Here is a 19,127-nt window from a genome sequence, read left to right on the forward strand (position 1 = left end):
CCCAACACCTGCTCTCTGAAGAAGTGAAGGTTAAAGCTCCATGACCTCTGGAATCTGCTCTTAGGCAGCACCTGACATGAGACTGAGATGGGGCCGAGGCCAGCAGACCTTGCTTCCTTCCCCAGCAGTGAGGAGGGGGGCCTGCTTGGAAAGGCACTGGGGCCAAGCACAGCATGGGTTGTGCATGTTCGTCATTCTGGGCACGTCACCCCCCCTCCTTAAGTATCAACATGCAGATGTTTCATCCAGGATTTCCTCCTGCCTTCATTGTCATTGGTCCTCTTCAGAAATGAACGACTAACAACAGCATTGTGCCTCCTTCATGCTAGGCACTGTGCCAAACACTAGAGGCATAGAAACAAAGGTGGAACATGCCCCACAGGGCACCATACTGTGCCGAGCACTGGACTTGGAGTCCAGAAGACCTGAGTTTAAATCCAGCCTCAGATACTTAGTTGCTAGTTGTGTGATCCACGGCAAGTCACTTAACCTCTGTCTGCCACAGTCTCCTCATCTGTGAAATAGGAATAATGGGTCATTGTGCAGATAAAATTGGAAAATATTTGTAAAATGTTTTCCCCCAGCCCTGTGATCTCCTAGGTGTTGGAGAATTCTTGGTGAGGAAGTATCTGGCAGATCTTAAACTGCTTTTCAAACAGTAGTTCTTAGAACATTGCCTAAAGCACCGAGATGTTCAGTGATTTCTCTAGGGTCACATAGTGTGTTTCCAAGGTATGACCAAGTATGACCCCAGGTCCTCCCAGCTGCAAGACTAGCTCTGTGTTTAGTAAACCATGTTGCCTTTTAAAATGAAAAATAAATTCAAAACCAATATAAAGATGGGGGAAGGAAGGGGAGCATGGATTTGGAGTACATTGGTGACTGAGAGGATCAGGAAAGGTATTGTGTATGAAACAGTGCTTGAGTAGAACCTTGAAGGAAGTTAGGGATTTTGCCAGGCCAAGATGAGAAGAGAGTGCATTCCAAGGATGGGGGATGGTGGAAATGGGAAGTAAAATGTCGTGTTGCAGGTAATAGCAAAGAGACCATTCACCTGGAGTGTAGAGTGTGTCTATGCATGAAGTCTCCAGAGGGAGGCTGGGGCCAGATTGGGAAGGGCTTTAAAGGACAAGCAGATGAGTGCAAATTTATTGTATTAGCAACAGGGAGTCCTGAGGCTTCTTGAGCAGAGGAGTAACATAGTCAGACCTGAGGTTTGTAGAGTACAGCTTGGGGAGGGGAGACACTGGAGGTATGAAAGCTAATCAGGAGGATGCTAACCCAAGGAAACTGGCCCATTTTGCCTACTTTGCTGCTTCCCAATTGTCTCATCTACAAGTCATCTGCCTTTAATACCTTATTTTTTGTTGTTCTGATGAGGTGGTGGGACTGGGAGAGAGAAATAATAAACTCACATGAATAAATAAACAATTTTTTAAATGACTTATTCCCTTAATTCCTGTTGTCCTTCCAACTTTGATCCCCCTCCTCTTCTGCATGTTAGCTTTGTACTTTGGTCTCCTCATACCCAATGATGTAAAACCACTCCTTGCCTCCTGAACAACAGCCTTTGTGATAGAAAAGGATGTTTCCATTGGGATGGGGGTGGGGGGAGGGCGTTTGGGGTGGGCAGAAGACTCTGGAACTTCTGAGCTACACATACAACTTTGGGGGAACAGGCAAGACCAGGTGGAGTAGGAGTCCTCCATATTTGATTGTAGTTATTTTAGCTTCATATTGGAGCAGTTGGTTTAACTACAATATTATTTCCAAAATTAAAGTCAGTGGCATCATTATATTGTATAAACCTTTGAAAGAATAAAAGATTCCCTGTCTCCCCCCCCCCCTTTGCAAATCACCTTAATAGATGCCCAATCTATTGTATTCTCCTCATAGGCAGGAAAATCCTTGATCTGCTAATAAAGTTCTATTCTCCTGTACTGGTTATAAGAATTTTCTTTTCATTTCTATTAATAGACTGAAGAAATTAAAGAGATAGCCCGGAAGGCACAAGCTCTGCCAAAGGTGAACTTGAAAAGGCAGCGAACTGTAATCTTCACTCAAGGAAAGAACGACACAATCATGGCTACAGGTACATGCACATATGTGTTATATACCATGTTATAGACATTAATCACGGCTTTATGACTTGCCACAAATTTTTATTCTTTCATAAGATATATTCAAAGTAATGTCTACCTTAATTTTTTTTATTTTAATAAATTGATCTTGCCTTCTGTTTCTCAACAGCAAAGACTTCTTTTTTTTCTTACAAAAAGTTATATTTGCAGGGCCAATCCTAAAACTGTGATTCATTTCGATTTTTCTGATGTGAGATTTTTTTTCATCCATCTAAATGTCTTTGCCGAGAACTAGAAACACCCTTTCCTGGTGAAGCAGTTGTTGCTTCTTTAGTGTGGTAAGTTTGAGCTTTTGTGAAAATGAAGGAATGAAATCCAGGACCAAGTGAATTCCCAGGCTTGATGCTTTAGAGTCAAAATTCTCACTTGGAGTTTCCTCCACTGTCTGTTTCACAGTGTTTTGTAGAGAAGTTGAAAAGGGTATTTTAGCCACATGGCAGTCATTTTTCCTGTGCTAGGCAGTGAATAGTAATGGCATTAACTGCATGACAGTTCTCCTTTTTCATTTGCTTTTGATTAAGCATCTGGGTTCCTTCCATCACTTGATAGAACATGGTCCTCCAGGTGATAAAAAAAATCTAGCATTTATGTAGTGCTTTATGCTCTACAAATGTTATCTTATTTGATCCTCACCACCACCCTGGGAAGGAGGGCATTGTTATCTCCAATTTAAAAATGAGGACACCAAGGAAGACAGAGGTTAAGTGATTTGCCAGGCATCACCCAGCTGGTAAGTGTCTTAAGGCAGGAATTTAACTCAGGTCTTCCGGAGTCCAAGTCTTGTGTTACCTACCCATTATTCTACATGATACAGAACAAGTGGTTCCTCCCTTCAAAAAGGCTTTAGTCTAGTTGGGGAGGGGAGATTTTGAGGCAGGAATGCTTATCAGGGGGCTGTTATTACCTGTAATAACATTATTAATTTTACCTGTAATATTAACTGTAATAACAGTAATAATCAATATAATGTGAACTTGCCCATCTTGCCTATTTTGCAAAACAAAATTATGAACAATATAATATAATATACAAGTTTATAAATAAATGCTAAGTGATATTCACCCAGACTCAGGATACAGAATGAGACATAAGTTGTTCAGACATATCCAATGTTGGGATTTGTTTTGTTTCAGTATGCATATATGTTACAAGAGGACTTTTTTTCTTCTTTTTTTTTAATGGGAGTTGGGGTGGAAAGGTAAGAAAATAACTTTTTATTCATTTAAAAAAATAAAAATTTAATTTTAAAAATTATCTTCCCCTAAAGTGAGGGAGGCAATAATTTAAGGGCCCCCTGCTTTAGTCAGACTGCTTTGGAGTATCGTTTCTGTTTATGGATACCAGATTTTAGTATCAACACTGACAGATAGGAGGGCAGCCAGGACAATGAAGGTGGGTCTTTAAAAACTGTGCCATATGAGAATCAATGAAAAGATCTGGGAAGCTTTGTCTAGAGAGGATCCTTGGTGGCGGTGGATGGAATAAAATTACTCTCTTCAGGTATTTGAAAGTTGTTTCACTTGTTGTGGTTGGCCCCAGGGTACAGAAAGTGAGTGAAAGGAACAAGGCAGACCCCACAGGTCATGTTAAGCAGTCTGAACTTCAGCAGTAGCCCTGATGTGGCCTCCCTCAGCACATTTCTTTTATACTGGGGATCTTTTTCTTTCCAGTTAAGAATTAGGCAGTTGTCATTTCATTGATTCAGAGTCAAGGTGGGCTTATGAAAACTTGTTAAACAGCATATTGCTAAATGTGAAAGTGTCCACCCTCACTTTTAGTTTTCCCTCTTCTTTAAAGGATAAAATGAAAACTATTCATTGTGTTTTATAGTGACTTTTATATTTTGCATGGTTTTTGGACAGGAGTTTGAAAGTTGTATACAATTTGTTGCTGATTATAGTCCATGTTCTGCCTGAGTTATCATGATTGTTTATGAAAAGCATCTTTTAAAACGTTTGGGGGAAAAAAACCAATCACGTTTGACAACGTGGCAGAACCTTTCCTAACATGAGCACTGAACAGCAATGGAAGGGGCTTTTCGAAGGAGTGGTTTTCCTGCTACAGGTTCAGGATGTACTTTTGGGGATGACCTGAAGGAGATTCCTGGCTTGCTTGGCCTAGATGGCCTGGGAGAGCTCTTCCAGCTCTGCAGTTAAGTCCTCAGGGGATTCAGAAAAGGGGGAGATCAATGAAGGGGAAGCTTAAGTAGAGGAAGAAAAATGAAATAGAGGAAGTAAGACAAGCTGGGCTTTCAAGAATGAGTCGGATGTATTGAGCCAGGTGCAAGAGGGGAGAGTGTTTCCATGCAGGGAGAAGAGCATAAGCAAAGTTACCAGTGCTACATACATATCCTTTTATCATGGCATGGGATGAAAACCCTTTCAGTCTGTTGATTTCTGCAATTGAAAGGAAGAATTCACAATGGAAGGCTGTCTATCCCTACTAAGAGATAGAAGAACCTAAATTTTTCCCTTTTCTAAAGTGGCTCACTCCAATTGTTTAATAAATGCTGTTTTAAAAAACAACATTCCCTTTCTAGTCCCACCCTCCTCTCTCTTTTCCTCACCTATCCAAGTCCACTCTTCATCTCACAGAAGCCAGAGTGCTAACTTTTAGAGTCAGTAAAATGCTCTCTGGTTGCTCTATATGAAGACATTCCTTTTAGACGCTTTGTATACTTGAATGAGGCAAACCACACTAACAGCAGCTTTTCCAGTGTGATTTTGCAAGTCCTTTCCAAAATTGAAACCTTTAAAATTTCACTCTTATCCAGCAATTGAATTTGCCTCATGCACTCATTTTATTCTTTAAACCGATCTTGTTAACAAATCTATTAATCCACCCTTGGAAATGTTTACAACCAGGAGCTTATTTGAAGGACATTTGCTAATCTTTGCTGTTCTGACCATATGAAAATGAACTTACATTCGAGGCTGTACTATATCTGTGCTGCGTGATAAATACGAGATGGATCGAGAATCTGTGCGGCAGTGTCAGCTACAAAAGCAAACATGATAAATGTTAATGCAGTTTGGAGCCCTGGGATAAGCTATTCAGTGCACAAGCAGAGCTGAATCTCTTTGCTATGTTGTTATTCATGGCAGCCAAATAAATGTCAATAATAAAAGAGAATTAAAGATTTTCATTTCCCAGAGGCAGTCCTCTAATACGGCTTGATCTTTCATTTCATTTGTAATTCGTTCTCATGTCAGGATGCAATCATTCGCCAGGCTCTGGGTGTCATGTTAAGTCATTTAATAATGATTAAGAACATAAAAATGCTTGGCCTGTGGGGCAATTCTCAGAAGAGATGCCAATTTGTTATTGTTTTCCCCTCCTCTCCTCCTGAATATGGATCAGCTTTTCCCCACCTCCTACCATTAAAATACTAATGAAAGAAGATGGGGTTGGGGAGGGGGGCAAAATATCCCTTAATTTAACATACTATGGTATTCTAGAATGGCACAGGGCAGAGCTAACACACTTACTAAAACACCAATTAGTACTCATGCCTTAAACCTTACACTGCAGACTATGTAGAAATCAACGCTGCTAAATTTACTATGTTTAGCAATAATTGTTCAGTCAATCCTTCCCTGTCCCCCACCCCGAATACCTAGCTCAGCACAGCCAGAGTTGAACTAGATACCTTACAGTTAATATCCCAAGTATCCTTTATTTTTTTTTTTTAAGCAATCAGGGTTAAGTAACTTGCTCAAGGTTACATGGCCAGTTATTTCTGGGTGTGGTGCTGAGTGTCTGAGCCCGGGATCTGATCTCCAGGTCATCCCAACACTGGAGCCGGTGCTCTTACTCGCTGAGCCACCTGGCCACCCCTCCAAGTATCCTTTCTTAGGAGAGAAAGTATTTAAAAATCGTTTTTCCTAGCATCTCTATTCTAACCCCACCCCCCACATTCCAACCCCAATTTAAATGTAAAACTTAAAAAAAAAAAACATATTAAAGTCTGTGAGGTAGACTGGAGACAGCCTAGCTGATCTCAGGTGACAGGTGATGCTCGCTCGGAGTGGCAGGTATGCCTCAGTAGTGGTGCTTGAGGCCAAGCTAGAGAAATGAAGGGCCCCTTTTTCAAGGTTTGCCAGAGGCATGAAAGGCCGGGCTTCCAGAGCTCTGGATGTTCTGGGATCCGATCCGTGTCTGCTGCCTAGACTCTAATTGGCATTCTGAGGCTTTTGTTGGAATTGAGCCCCCACTCCCACCCCCCGGCGTTCTGACTCCAAGCTGTCCCAGAAGCTCACGGCTGTTCTAGAACATTTTCGACTGCATGGCATCGAGGCTTTAAGGTATTTGTCCTGTCCTGTCCACCCTGTTTCATGTCAGCCCACTTTAGCTCAGGACACAGTAGTTGCTTGAGCATTCTACTGCCATCCATCATCCAATGAGCAATACTTTAGTTCCAGCATGCTGGCCAAGGACCCAAAACTTTATGGGGATTGGAGGGAAAGAGGAAAAGAAGGGCTAATAATTCTATTTTACCATTTCTTATCAGTCTTCAGTATTGAGCTGCCTGACTAGTCACATGGGGATTTATTCAAGGAGATCCATCCAGTTCCTCCAAATGGAAAATTAAGAAGGCCGTAGTACTTTACTAGCATATAAAGAGCTTTCCCTGTAACAGCTCTGTGAGGCAGGCCTTATCATCTCAACTTTACAGATGAGGAAATTCAAAAGTGTAGGTACTAAGACTCTCTAGGTCTTCTGACTTAACGTTCAGTGCGCCTCCTGCTAAAATTCACTGATTCTCAAGAATTAGAGTCTTGCCTTAATTAATCTTTAGTTTAGGGCCATGGTGCTATTCAGTGAGCCTGATGTTCAGGGAGTTAAGATTTCTATAGCGTAACATATAGCAAGTGATTAATAAATGCTTTTTCATTCATTCATTTGCTCATCTGCCTGGGCTGACTGAATTGTAGTTCTTAGAAAAGACAGCTTGTGATCACAGCACTTTGTCCTCTTGTGCCCTTACTATTTGTATTGATTTATCTGTGTATGTATCTTATCTGCCATGGCAAACTCTTCAGAGAGTAGGGGCAGAGTCTCCTCTGTCTTTATGTATAGCTCTCCCATTGTGTTATGTACACACTGGGCACTTAATAAATGTTTGTAGCACGAATGAATGTGAGGATCTCAAGAGCTTCTTTCAGGTCTTAGGAGAAGGAGGGGGGTGGAAATAGCCTTTCTCAGGCATCAGAAACTGGCAGAAGAGCTCCATGAGTGTTGCTTAATCAGGCAATCAATCAAAAAGTATTAAGCACCTAGTTGCTCTGTGTGGTAATCCACAGATCTTGCCAGATGGAAGTGATCCCTGACTTGGAGGAGCTTTATCCTTTGAGGCAGTTGATTCACCATAACCTCTGTCATTGCAGTAAAAATAAACAATGAGGATTTGGTTTGATGTTCCTAGGTCCTCTGGGAAGCTTGCAGCCTATTTACAATGTGAAGTTGGTAGATTATGGTAGAAACCAAATACCAGCATGTTTTACAGGTCCTGGGAGATACAAACCACAGGAAGCTCCCACCAGAAAATATAAGTCCTCCAAAAAAAAAGTCTTAGTAGGTAGAAGAATAATACCATCCTATCACAATGACTCCTGTTGGTACAGAATGTTATTACAAATCATTCTCAAATCACATCTACACCACAGTCAAACCAATTCTAAATACTGTTCTTGCTGATGGAGATTAGTGGCAGTGGCAGTAAACCAAGTATCATTCATCCCAGATTTCTGTATTAAGCATTCATGGGAAAAAAAATCATACAAGGCATTTATCAGGTGAGACTTTAAAGAGAAAACCTTCTTTGCCTAGGACTCAGTTATCATTTTTTTTTAGATATCTCACCTCCAAAAAGGCAGTAAATACTCTGCATAGAATTTTACATTGAAGAAGTTCCTTGTTGAATTGGTGAGCTTGGGAAATGGGCGCTGGCGTTGGCACACCCAGGGGCCAGGCTGGACAGCAGAGTCAGTCCTTCTGTCTTCCACTTGAGGGTTTCTAGCCATGAGTGAAATGGAAGATAATCTTCAGTGGGCAGATTTATTGTTATTATCAGCAATAATAATAAGCTACATTTATATAGAGGTAAAGAGTTTGTGAAGTGCCTGCCTCACAGCAGCCCTGGAATGGATAACATGGCACTATAGGAAAAAAAAAATAAAAAGCCCTTACTCTAGAATCAGAAAACCTGGTTTCAGATCTCACCTCTGGGGATCAGGCTGGGGGGCCTTGGTTAGTTTACTTCAGCTCCCTAAGCCTCAGTTTCTTCGTCTATAAAATTAGGAGGTTGGATTAGATGGTTGATGAGATTCCATCCAGCTCATGACCTGAGATCTACTCATTGAGTAGTATTAATATTTGGAAAAAAGTCCAGACCAGCTTATCCCTTCAAGGGGATCCACAGCCAGAACATTTCAGCCACACACTGCTTACCATGTTAGAGAGACTAAGACCAGAACAGAAATCTCGGTTGTGCCAACATGTGCATTGCTGGTACACAGATATAGCTCTAGTAAAAATGGTGCCATAAACTTTAATCCATAAACTTTTAACTGTTGATGTTGGACTAGCACCTACCTCTAGACTTCTGTTTGAGAGGAAGGCAGGAAGGGCTCACCACCAAAGAAGGTAATAGATCAGCAAGGGACCTTGGAAATCATTGAGTTCAACCAACTCCTCCATTCCTCCATTTTACAGTAAGGAAACTGAGGCCAGAGAGGTTAAATATTTTCCCATCAAAGCCACACTGGAAACTAGTGACAGAGTCAGGACTAAATCCCCCAGTTTTTCTGGCCAGTATTCTTCCCAATGAACCTTGCTGCCTCCTCTACTCATTGTTCCTCAGGGCATATATTTGAAGGAAACATGATGGCTTCGAAAGTATAGTCTTGATGGTAGGTGAACAAAGCCCCAGTTAAATAGGTAGAGGTGCTAGCAGAAATATGACTAAAAATCCTTCTTCCTGTAGAAAGACCCTGGAGAATCCCATAAAGACTTTCCCCCCTACAGCCGATGAGCTAATGCCTATCCAGTCCAATGAACTTTTCCACTCTTGATATCTCAGAATGCCTTGGGTCTTGTGCCAAAGAGGTTTTCACAAGCTGAGGCTGTTCTGTAGTTAGACTTTCTAAGAATCTGAAAACTTTCTGGTGTCAAAGCATGTCTATGCTCCCATGCAGGCATGTGTGTAGAAAATTACATGCATCTACACGTGTTTATAAATGTATACACACATTAGCCTAAATTATTCTTAGAGAATTCATTTATTCATTTCATTTTAAAACTCTAAATAATCAATTGCTGCAATTCAATAGCTCTTGAAATTATGGTTATAAATTGATATTTAATTAAAGTGGCACATTACTAACTTTTTGAGGATAATTACTGTTTGTGACTGGTGAGTGTTCCTTCTGCATTTCAATTAGTTGCTAAAATACATCTTTTTTTTTTTCAGAGATTTACAACTTGGCTGCAAATTTTTCTTTTGGCTGAAACATAGAGTGTTAAGTTTTCAGTCCAGATGAAAATCTTTGGGGGTGTGGTGGAAAAGTCTGATTCAGACAACTGAACAGCTAAAAATTTCCTCCTTTTAAAGGAAAAAAGATATTGCCTACAGATTATTAAAATGAACCAACCTTGGCCCAATGCAAACCAAACTTTTTTGTTTGGGCTTCAGTCAGAACTGTTAGCCATGCTCAGTGGCTTTAGCAGCTCAGATTATCTATTGAGGAGTTCACTGGGAGCCAGGACTCTAGGGTTTTTCCCTAACCATGGCTAAGTCCCCTAATTTCTCTGCTTTTGTTAGGCCAGTTTCTAATTATCTTTATTTTGATAGATTTTTTGGATTCCCCAGTGAAGGGTGTTCAACTGGGCAAGATCTCATTATCACATGTCATTGCAATCAACTCTTAAGGTCCATCTGGATTCTTTTTTATTTTGTCACTATGCCAATAAGGTAAACACAGCCTCTGGGACAGGTCAGCTGGTAATTTTGGGTAACCTGCATTGTTATTTATGTACTGTTATTCCTAGGCATTTTTAGCCTTTGGTTTCTTAACTTATAAAAGTATAGGCATACTCATCTAGGGATAGAGGATTTTCCCTGTGTGTGTCTTAAAATCCTTGAACCATGGGATACAGGCTGAAAGGAGCAGCAGGCTCACATTCTGCCCCAAAGTGTTTCCTGGGACCTCTCCTCCTCACCCGTTTCCCTAAGATCATTCATTCACTCCATCTTTCATTTATGCATGCATTCATTTAAGTGGCAAGTGTTTACTCAGTATGAAGGACAGTGCCAGGCATTGCAGGGAATACAGAGAAGAATTAAATACAGTCCCTGTCCTTATGAAGCTCATTTGGGAAAGAGAAGTTCACTGTGTATTCTCCAACAAATAAAGGGCATACTTTATTTAGATTAAGGATGTAGCCGTGCCCTCAGCCAAGATTTTGAGGAGTCCAGGACTCATCCTAATTGTAGAAGAAGACGTTCCATAAAGCTTCTTAGGTAAGGGGGTAGGCATGATTCCATCATTCTCTCCAGTGTTTCCCAGAGTGGGCTATAAGAAATCCAGTGGCCCATGTAGACATCAGCAGTTGTTTCCAGGGGTGGAAAAAGCAAGAACATCAGGCAGGGACTGAGAATGGCCCAGCAATTTGAGGGTGTGATGAGGACCAGCATCCCCTTCCACACCTACTTCCTTGTAAAAGGCTTGTCCTTTGTTGTAAATAAACTGGACTTGCCCCAGGCTTTTCTGCTGTTGGTTCTGGTTCTTTTATGGAGTGACTGACCTCCTGCGTTATATCCCATCATACTTTTATCAGCTACACCTTGGAACAGAGCATATGTCTGTGTCATGTAGTCATCCCCAAGCTTGGGTTTTATCTTTCCATCCCATCTCATGCCCTCAGTCAGCCAGCATCAATTAAGCACCCACTATGGGTCAGGCATGGTAGGCACACAAAACAGACAAGCCACAGGTGGCTAGGTGGCGCATGAATAGAGCATTGGTCCTGGAGTCAGGAGGACCTGAGTTCAAATTTGACCTCAGACATTTAACACAAAAACTAGCTGGGCAAGTCACTTAACCCTAATTGCCCTCCAAAAAGCAAAACAAACAAGCCTCGGAACTCAGCAACCTGTTTGTCCTCCTCATTAGGGCACAAGGATGGGGGCAGGGTGGAGAGCAGGTGATTCCATTAGCCACCATCATGGGAAACACTCATCATCCTAGGCTTTGAGTTAGAATGTCCTTTGTATCCTGGATCTGGAATGCTGGGTGCTGAGCTCCCCATTAGAGATGCCAAGGTGATAAAAAGATCTTGAAAAATCTCAGATGAGGAGCAGCTGATTAGGAGACATACTATTCTCCAAAGCACAAGAAAAGCTGCCGTGGCGAGAGAAACTTAGTCCCTATTACTCCAGAGGAGCAGAGCTGGTGCCACCAGGTAGGAATGGTCTACTTGATGAGGTGTTAGAACACCTTGGCGGGGCAGGCTCCCAACACCGCTGAGATGACCTCCTGTAACGGCTGCCACAGAAGGGACAGATGCACTCCTCAGAATTAAGGGTCAGCCAGTGACCTCTGTAGTTGCACAGCTGGCAAATGTTGAAGGAAGAATTTTAACTAAGGCCTTCAAATTTCAAGTCTCGCATTCTGTCTCCTATATAACATCATCCTCAGTATAGGATTAAGTGCTGGAAGCCAAGTTCTTTACAAATATCTCATCTGATCCTTACAACAACCTGGGGAAGCAAGGTATGATTATTATCCCCAATTTACAGATGGAAAAACTGAAGCAAGCTAGTCACCCAGTGCGTAAGTGTCTGAGGCTGGATTTGAACTCGTTTTCTTTAAACTCTAGGTCCGATACCCTATGCGCTGTACAACCCAGCTGCCTTTATCTCCTTAGTACTGCAAACAGTGAGTACTATAAGAATTTAGAGGAAAGAGATTTCCTGTTTGGGCTGGAGTGCTCAGAGTAGATTTCAGAGAGGATGGAGAGAGTTTGATCTGGGCCCAAATAAACACCCTGTCCAGGAACTTTAGAGATGTCGCCCAACCCCTGTTCAATTGACAGATAAATAAATGAAGGCCTTGAGAGGTAAATGGACTCCCACAAGGTCACACAAGTAATAAGGGACAGTCAGAATTGAACCCAGGTCCTCAGCCTCCAAATCTAACACTCTTTCTCCTACACCTTACTGACTGTGATTCCAAAAGAGAAGTAATTCCATCTTTGAGCTCCAGAGCAGCCCAAAATACCCTGAAATACTCCCCGAAAGAGTCAGGAAAGCTAGCAGATATGTGAGAATAGGAATGTGTCTTTCTTAAAGAAAAAAGGATCAAATACGAAGATAAAGAGCCAAACTTTATACATTATTCTAAAAGATCATTAGCAATATACAACCCTGTGGAGTTTCAGAGAAATTTTTAATAGGAATAAAAAAAACATTGTAGGGAGAAAGAACTATATGTCTCTCAGTGAAAATACTAGGGGCAATCCCTTGAAAGATTCAAGATTGGTTTGATTTAAAGATGATAAATAGAGTAATGCAAAAGGCTAATGAATTCAGTTGAGGAGGTTTATAGTGTGGTGGCACAGAAGTCAGTGCCGGGTGGAATCTTATTAAGCATCTTTTTTAATGATCAAGAAGAGGGAGTAAATAGCACATTAATGAAATTTGCAGATGATACTAAATTGGGAGATATTACAGTCACTGTTGAAAACACAGGAACACTGCTAATGGCCCCGTAGAGGTTAGAAATAGTATTTAGAAAAACACTGCTACCCTATCCAGGCTGTCAGTATGTGAAATCTGAAATGTGTATCTGTGGGAATGTAAATGTGTATCTGAGTTAATCCACCTAGCTTTAGAACTTCTGCCCTGGGGGTGAGCTGTCTTGATTGGTGAGTTAGTAAAAAAGCACAAGCTCACAGGGTTCTTTATTTGTAACCAGCCTCAAATTGGCTTTGCCTCACATCCCATCCAGATGCCCACCCTGGCCCTCTTTGCCATCTCCCCAGCTCCCACCCTTTTGGTTTTCTACTCACTCTAAGAAAAGAAAGCAGCTTAGTACTGCCATTCTTTCTAAAAGGGGGCTTGTGAGTTGGGGGCCGAGCGAAGATGGAAGCGTAGAAGCAGGAGATCTCTGTGAGCTCCCCCATAACCACCTCAAAAACCTATAAAATATGACTCTAAACAAATTTTAGAGCTACAGAAACCACAGAGTGACAGAGAGAAACAAATCTCCCACTGAAGGCAGCCTGGCAGGCAGACAGGAAGGGTCCACCGCAGCATGCTGAGAGCCCCAAGCATGAGCCCCCAGTTTTAGCCACGGCTGGAGAGAGTGGATCAACAGCAGCTGTGGTGGTTTCCAGAATTATCAACCCATAAATGCCCAAGGCAAAGTAAAAGGTCAATGTGGACTTTGGGAACAGGGGAACTGAGAATGTGGTCCGTCCTCTGCCCCCAGAGGGAGAAGGGGCTAAGGGACAGCGGCCATGCAGCCACCACTGTGTGGCTGCTTCAAAGCTCCTGGCCTGCAAATTGTAGGGGGACCAAGCAACAATTCAGAGGATAATCATTCTTGCTTTAACCTGTTTGGATCTAGATTGCTGTTCTGGGGTGTGTGACCAGGTGCCAGAGCCTGTGGAGGCTTCAGAGAGGGCACCCAACTAATAGCTCCAGTAGCTGCAAAAACCCCAGAAATTTGGGACAAAGCTCTCCTCTCTGGAAGCAAGAGTTCTACTGTGGCAAAAAAAAACCTCAAAAGTCAAGTAATTGAGTGGCAACATGAGCAAGCAAAGCAAGCACAGCAGTCCAACTTTAAATTCCTTTTTGGGGGACAAAAAGGATCAAAGCATGAAACAGGAGGAAGACAGTGAAGTCAGAACTCCTACACCAAAAGCTTTCAAGAAAAATTGGTTACAGTCCATAGGACCCCTTAAGAAGGATTTTGAAAACTAAATAAGAGAAGTGGAGGAAAAATTGGGAAGAGAAATGAGAATGATGCAAGAAAATCATGAAAAGAAAGTCAACAACCTGACTGAAGAAAATAACAACCTAAAAAATAGACTAACTCAAATGGCAAAAGAGACTCAAAAAGCCAATGAGGAGAAGAATGCCTTAAAAAACCAAATTTGCGAGATGGAAAAGGAATCTCAAAAGCTCACTGAAGAGAATCATTCCTTCAAAATTAGATTAGAGCAAAAGGAAGCTAATGACTTAATGAGAAATCAAGATACTATTAAACAGATCCAAACAAATGATAAAATAGAAAGCAATGTGAAATATCTCATTGGGAAAAACACTGACCTAGAAAATAGATCCAGGAGAGATCAGTTTAAAATTATTGGACTTCCTGAAAGCCATGATCAAAAAAAGAACCTAGAAATCATCCTTCAGTAAATTCTCAAGGAAAATTGCCCTGATGTTTTAGAACCAGAGGGCAAAATAGAGGTTGAAAGAATTCACCAGTCACCTCTTATAAAAGATCCCTAAAAGAAAACTCCTAGGAATATTATAGTCAGGTTCCAGAGTTCCCAGATCAAGGAGAAAATATTACAAGCAGCCAGAAGAAACAATTTGAATATTGTGGAAACACAACCAGGATAACACAGGATCTGGCAGCTTCTACATTGAGGGATGGAAGGGCTTGGAATATGATATTCGGGAGGTCAAAGGAGCTGCGATTAAAACCAAGAATCACCTACCCAGCAAAACTGAGTATCATATTTCAGGGGAAAATATGGTCATTCAATGAAATAGAAGACTTTAAAGCATTCTTGATGAAAAAAACCAGAGTTGAATAGGAAATTTGACATTCAGATACAAGAAGCAAGAGAAGCATGAGAAGGTGAACAGGCAAAAGAAATCATAAGGAACTTACCAAAGTTGAACTATTTACATTCCTACATGGAAAAATGATAACTGTAACTTATGAAACTTTTCTCAGTATGAGGATAGTTGAAGGGAATATAAATGTGAGGAATATAATATATGATGATTATATTATTATAGGGGAATATAAATGAAGGGAATATAAATATATATGTCTATATAGGAGGGTATATGGGCATATGAATACATATGTAAGTGTGTATATATATATATGTGTGTGTATAGGTATACATAGATAGAGGGCACAGGATCAATTGAATAGAAAGGGATGATACTTAAAAGGAGAAATTGAGAGGTGAGAGAGGAATATAATGAGAGGAGATGTGGAGAGACAGAATGGGGTAAACTATCTCATAAAGAAGAGACAAGGGAAGATTGTTACAATGGAGGGGAAGAACAGGAAGGCAAAAGGGAATGAGTCAACCTTACTCTCATTGAATTTGGCTTAGGCAGGGAATGACATACACACTAAATAGAGTATCTCACCCTACAGGAGAGTAGAGGGGAAGGGGATGAGATGGGCAATGATGGAGGAGAGGGCAAGTTGGAGGGGGGGGGGGGGGGAGGGAAGTTAGAAGCACATACTTTTGAAAAGAGACAGGATCAAAGTAGAGAATAGAACAAGTTGGGGGGTGGGATAGGAGGGAGGGAAATATAGTCAGTCTTTCACAATATATCCACTATGGAAATGTATTGCATAACTACACGTGTACAACCTATATTGAATTGCCTATCTTCCCATTAAGGATGGATGACGAGGGAGAAAGGGAAAGAACCTGGAATTCAAAGTTTTAAACTCAAATGCTATATATATATATATATATATATATATATATATATATATATATATATTTTTTTTTTACATGCAACTGGAAAATAAGATATACAGACACTGGGACATAGAGATCCATCTTGCACTACTGTAAATTTGGAGGGGAGATGGAGGATATAGGAGTGAGTAGATTGGGGGAGGGGATATACAGTGGGATCGCTGTTTTAGGGTGATGGGTAGGGGAAAGATGGGGAGAAAATTTGTAACTCAAAATCTTGTGGAAATGAATAATGTAAACTAAAAATAAACATAAAATTTAATTTAAAAAAAATAAAAGGGGGGGCGGCCAGGTAGCACAGCAAGTAAGAGCATTGGCCCAGTGTCGGGATTACCTGGGGATCGAATCCAGGCTCAGACACTTAGCACTCACCCAGAAACACCTGGCCATGTAACCTTGAGCAAGTTACTTAATCCCAATTGCTTAGGAGTGGCCAGGTGGCTCAGCGAGTAAGAGCATTAGCCCCAGTGCCAGGATGACCAAATCCCGATCGAATCCGGGCTTAGATACTTAGCACCACACCCAGAAATGACTGGCCGTGTAACCTTGAGCAAGTTACTTAACCCCAATTGCTTTAAAAAAAAAAATAAACAAATAAGAGGGGGCTGTGAGTTGTGTCCTTTGGATCTGCTTCACCATCCCCATGACTCCCAGACTAAAATACCCTTCCCTGACCACCACTCTCCTATGTGTATTAAATCTCTCTTTAGACTATAAGGTTTTTGAAGACAGGGTCTTCTTTTTTGTATTCAGATCCCCAGAGTTCGGTACACAGTACCTGGTACATAGTAAACACATAATAAATGGTTTTCATTTGTTTATTCTTTAAGAGTAGAATTATCCCCACTTCTAAGACTTGAGATCAGGGGTAGGTAGCTTGTGGCCTCGAAGCCACCTATGGCCCTCCAAATCCTCAAGTGCGGCCCTTTGACTTAATCCAGACAACCCTCTTGTTCCATGAAGTTTAGATTCAGTCAAAGGGCTGCACTTGAGTTCCTAGAGGGCCACAGGTGGGCTCGGAGCCACAGGCTACCCACGCTTGCTCTAGGTATGGACTTCAGGAAGAAGAAAGTGACAGAACAGCTGAGGAAGAATTTTCAGGCCAGTGAGATGGAATAAATGTGTGTGAGGCAATATCCTACCTCAATAATAATATATAATTAAGCCCTTGTGTCAGTTCCTTGTATTGACCCCTATGGCAGACTTAGGAGAGAACACAGACATGGATTACACAGGCCAGACAAGCATAGAGGGGTTACCATATGGCACAGCAGATAAACTTGCCCAGTGTAGGGAGATCACTTGGTACCCTTGGAGTTTTGGAGTGGTTATTGTTTAAAAAAAAAAAAGTCTTTAGAGCAACTAGTTTAGACTGATTTGAAAAACTCTGTTCCTATGAGAAATTTTTGCATAACTACAGAATTATTAGAAAATTAGCCTGTTTCCTATCAATGCAGTGCAAACTGTACCAAAGGATATCATATCTTGGGGAAAACTAGATATCCAGCAAGATGTGGCTTTTGGAACCCAGCTGCTTGGCAGTTAGTTGGATCCCTATAGGGTTTTTCTTTGTATGTGACTATAGGTCTCTAGTCTAGCAGTTTTTGATCAACTGAGTACCCCCATCCACTTAATAAAATTACAAATAAGCCATTTTCAGCTTTTAAGGGCATCCGATTTTGAGTGACTCGTGTGCATTTTTCTAAGAATCAGGAAATAAGACTATGACTTGGTAGAGAGTGGATTGTCTCAGTGCCTTTTCTCTGCTTGCTCATTTATACAGGCAAAAAGGAAAGACTGAGAGTTTAAAAATAGGGGAATCACTCCAGTGAGTCAGTCACCTTGAGGGAAGCTCTTAGGAGAGCTTTTAACAAGGGTACAGCAAAGTGGGGTGAGATTTTCTCCTCCCCCCACCCCATCCTACCCTCAGGTAGCAAATGGTATCTTCCAATAGAAGCATATAACTATAGGGTACGTGTTCGTAAACTTAACAGCCTGAGAAGAGAATTCAAGGATATTATTTACTGAACTTCACCCTTCTGTGTAGAGAGAGTCAAGAAGAGAGTTAACACTTGGAGCTGGGATCCTGTTAGATCTCAGCTGGGAGATAGCAGACCTCAGGGCTGAGATTTCAAGGGGCAGACCTGGAAAGGTTTCCTGCTGGTCCTAGGGCAAGGGGTCTGGGCTCTTTCTGGAGGAGCCAAGCCAAGGGTTTAAGCTGATTTGGAAGCTAAAAGCTGCAAACTGGCTAACTGGCGGGAACAACAGAGAGGAAACCTAATGAACCCATCCAAGGAATGCACCCACAAAGAAGCAGGATAAGGAGGATATCATAAGAGGATAGCAAGGCTTTTATCACAGATGTGAGTTCCCTATGTGTTCTCTACATGTGAGCCCCCCACCCCAAATATAATCCTTCCTACTTTTTCACTCAGTCCATGGATGGGTTGTATTTTTGTGGGAGAGCATATTGCCTAAGTTTAATTGAGGGTAGAAGGATGTTACGTAAATCTTTTTATTGTGCTATTCCACATGTGACTTTGCTTTAATTGTGTCCTTTGATTAATTATAGGACGGCAAACAAGCACATTGGTAAGGTCTCACAGGCCCACAGGTCATCTGGAGCCTGGGGTAGCTCTCCTCTAGAGAATCTGCCCTCATTGTGGAGAGGTACCTGTGATAGTAATGGCAATTAAAGATTCCCCTGTATTGGCTTGGTTTTCAAATTGATTGTGTTAAAACCCAGAGTTTGTTAATCCCATCCTCGTCGCCAAATGTATCAGCAATGCCATATTCACAATGCCTATAGAGATTACAAATATGCTGATATAATTATCCATCACAAAATACGTCAGGTTTGCCATTTGGGGAAATAAACTAGAAAATTTATTAAGATACCAAAAGACTGAATCCCAAAACCAGAAAGTGAAAGCCATCAGAGTAGTTATGATATTGGCACAGGTAGATAAAGTAGAAAGCACCCACATTTTCAAGCCTTTAAAACAGAACAGGCTACCTCAGGCAAAGGTCCTCCTCTCCCCACTCACAGCAACCACCCAGCGTGCTCCCAGCAGCTCCGGCCCCTGGCAAATCCTCAACATAAGAGTGGCTTCTGGGGATGATGGCTGAGGGCACTGGGTTATTCCCAAGATTTTTGGGCTCAGGGTTCTGGACTGTCTCCATCACAGCCTGCTGAGCGGGGCGGGGGAAAGGGGCTTTGGAACGACCCGGTGGGCA

The 19,127-nt window shown here is 41.6% G+C and overlaps 1 protein-coding gene across 3 annotated transcripts in view; it reads left to right on the forward strand.

The window, feature by feature from the left end:
- Nucleotides 1–19,127, forward strand: part of ADK (adenosine kinase) — a 647,588-nt gene that overhangs the window by 584,078 nt on the left and 44,383 nt on the right. For all 3 annotated transcript variants that reach the window (XM_069068290.1, XM_069068291.1, XM_069068292.1), the window contains exon 9: nucleotides 1,978–2,092. In XM_069068290.1, coding sequence (XP_068924391.1) covers nucleotides 1,978–2,092 — 115 coding nt within the window. The remainder of the gene's footprint in view (nucleotides 1–1,977; nucleotides 2,093–19,127) is intronic.

The sequence above is a fragment of the Petaurus breviceps genome, unplaced genomic scaffold, assembly GCF_028583685.1.
Source record: "Petaurus breviceps papuanus isolate PSGF00001 unplaced genomic scaffold, PetGlider_PUasm1.0 90762, whole genome shotgun sequence".
Lineage (NCBI taxonomy): Eukaryota > Metazoa > Chordata > Mammalia > Diprotodontia > Petauridae > Petaurus > Petaurus breviceps.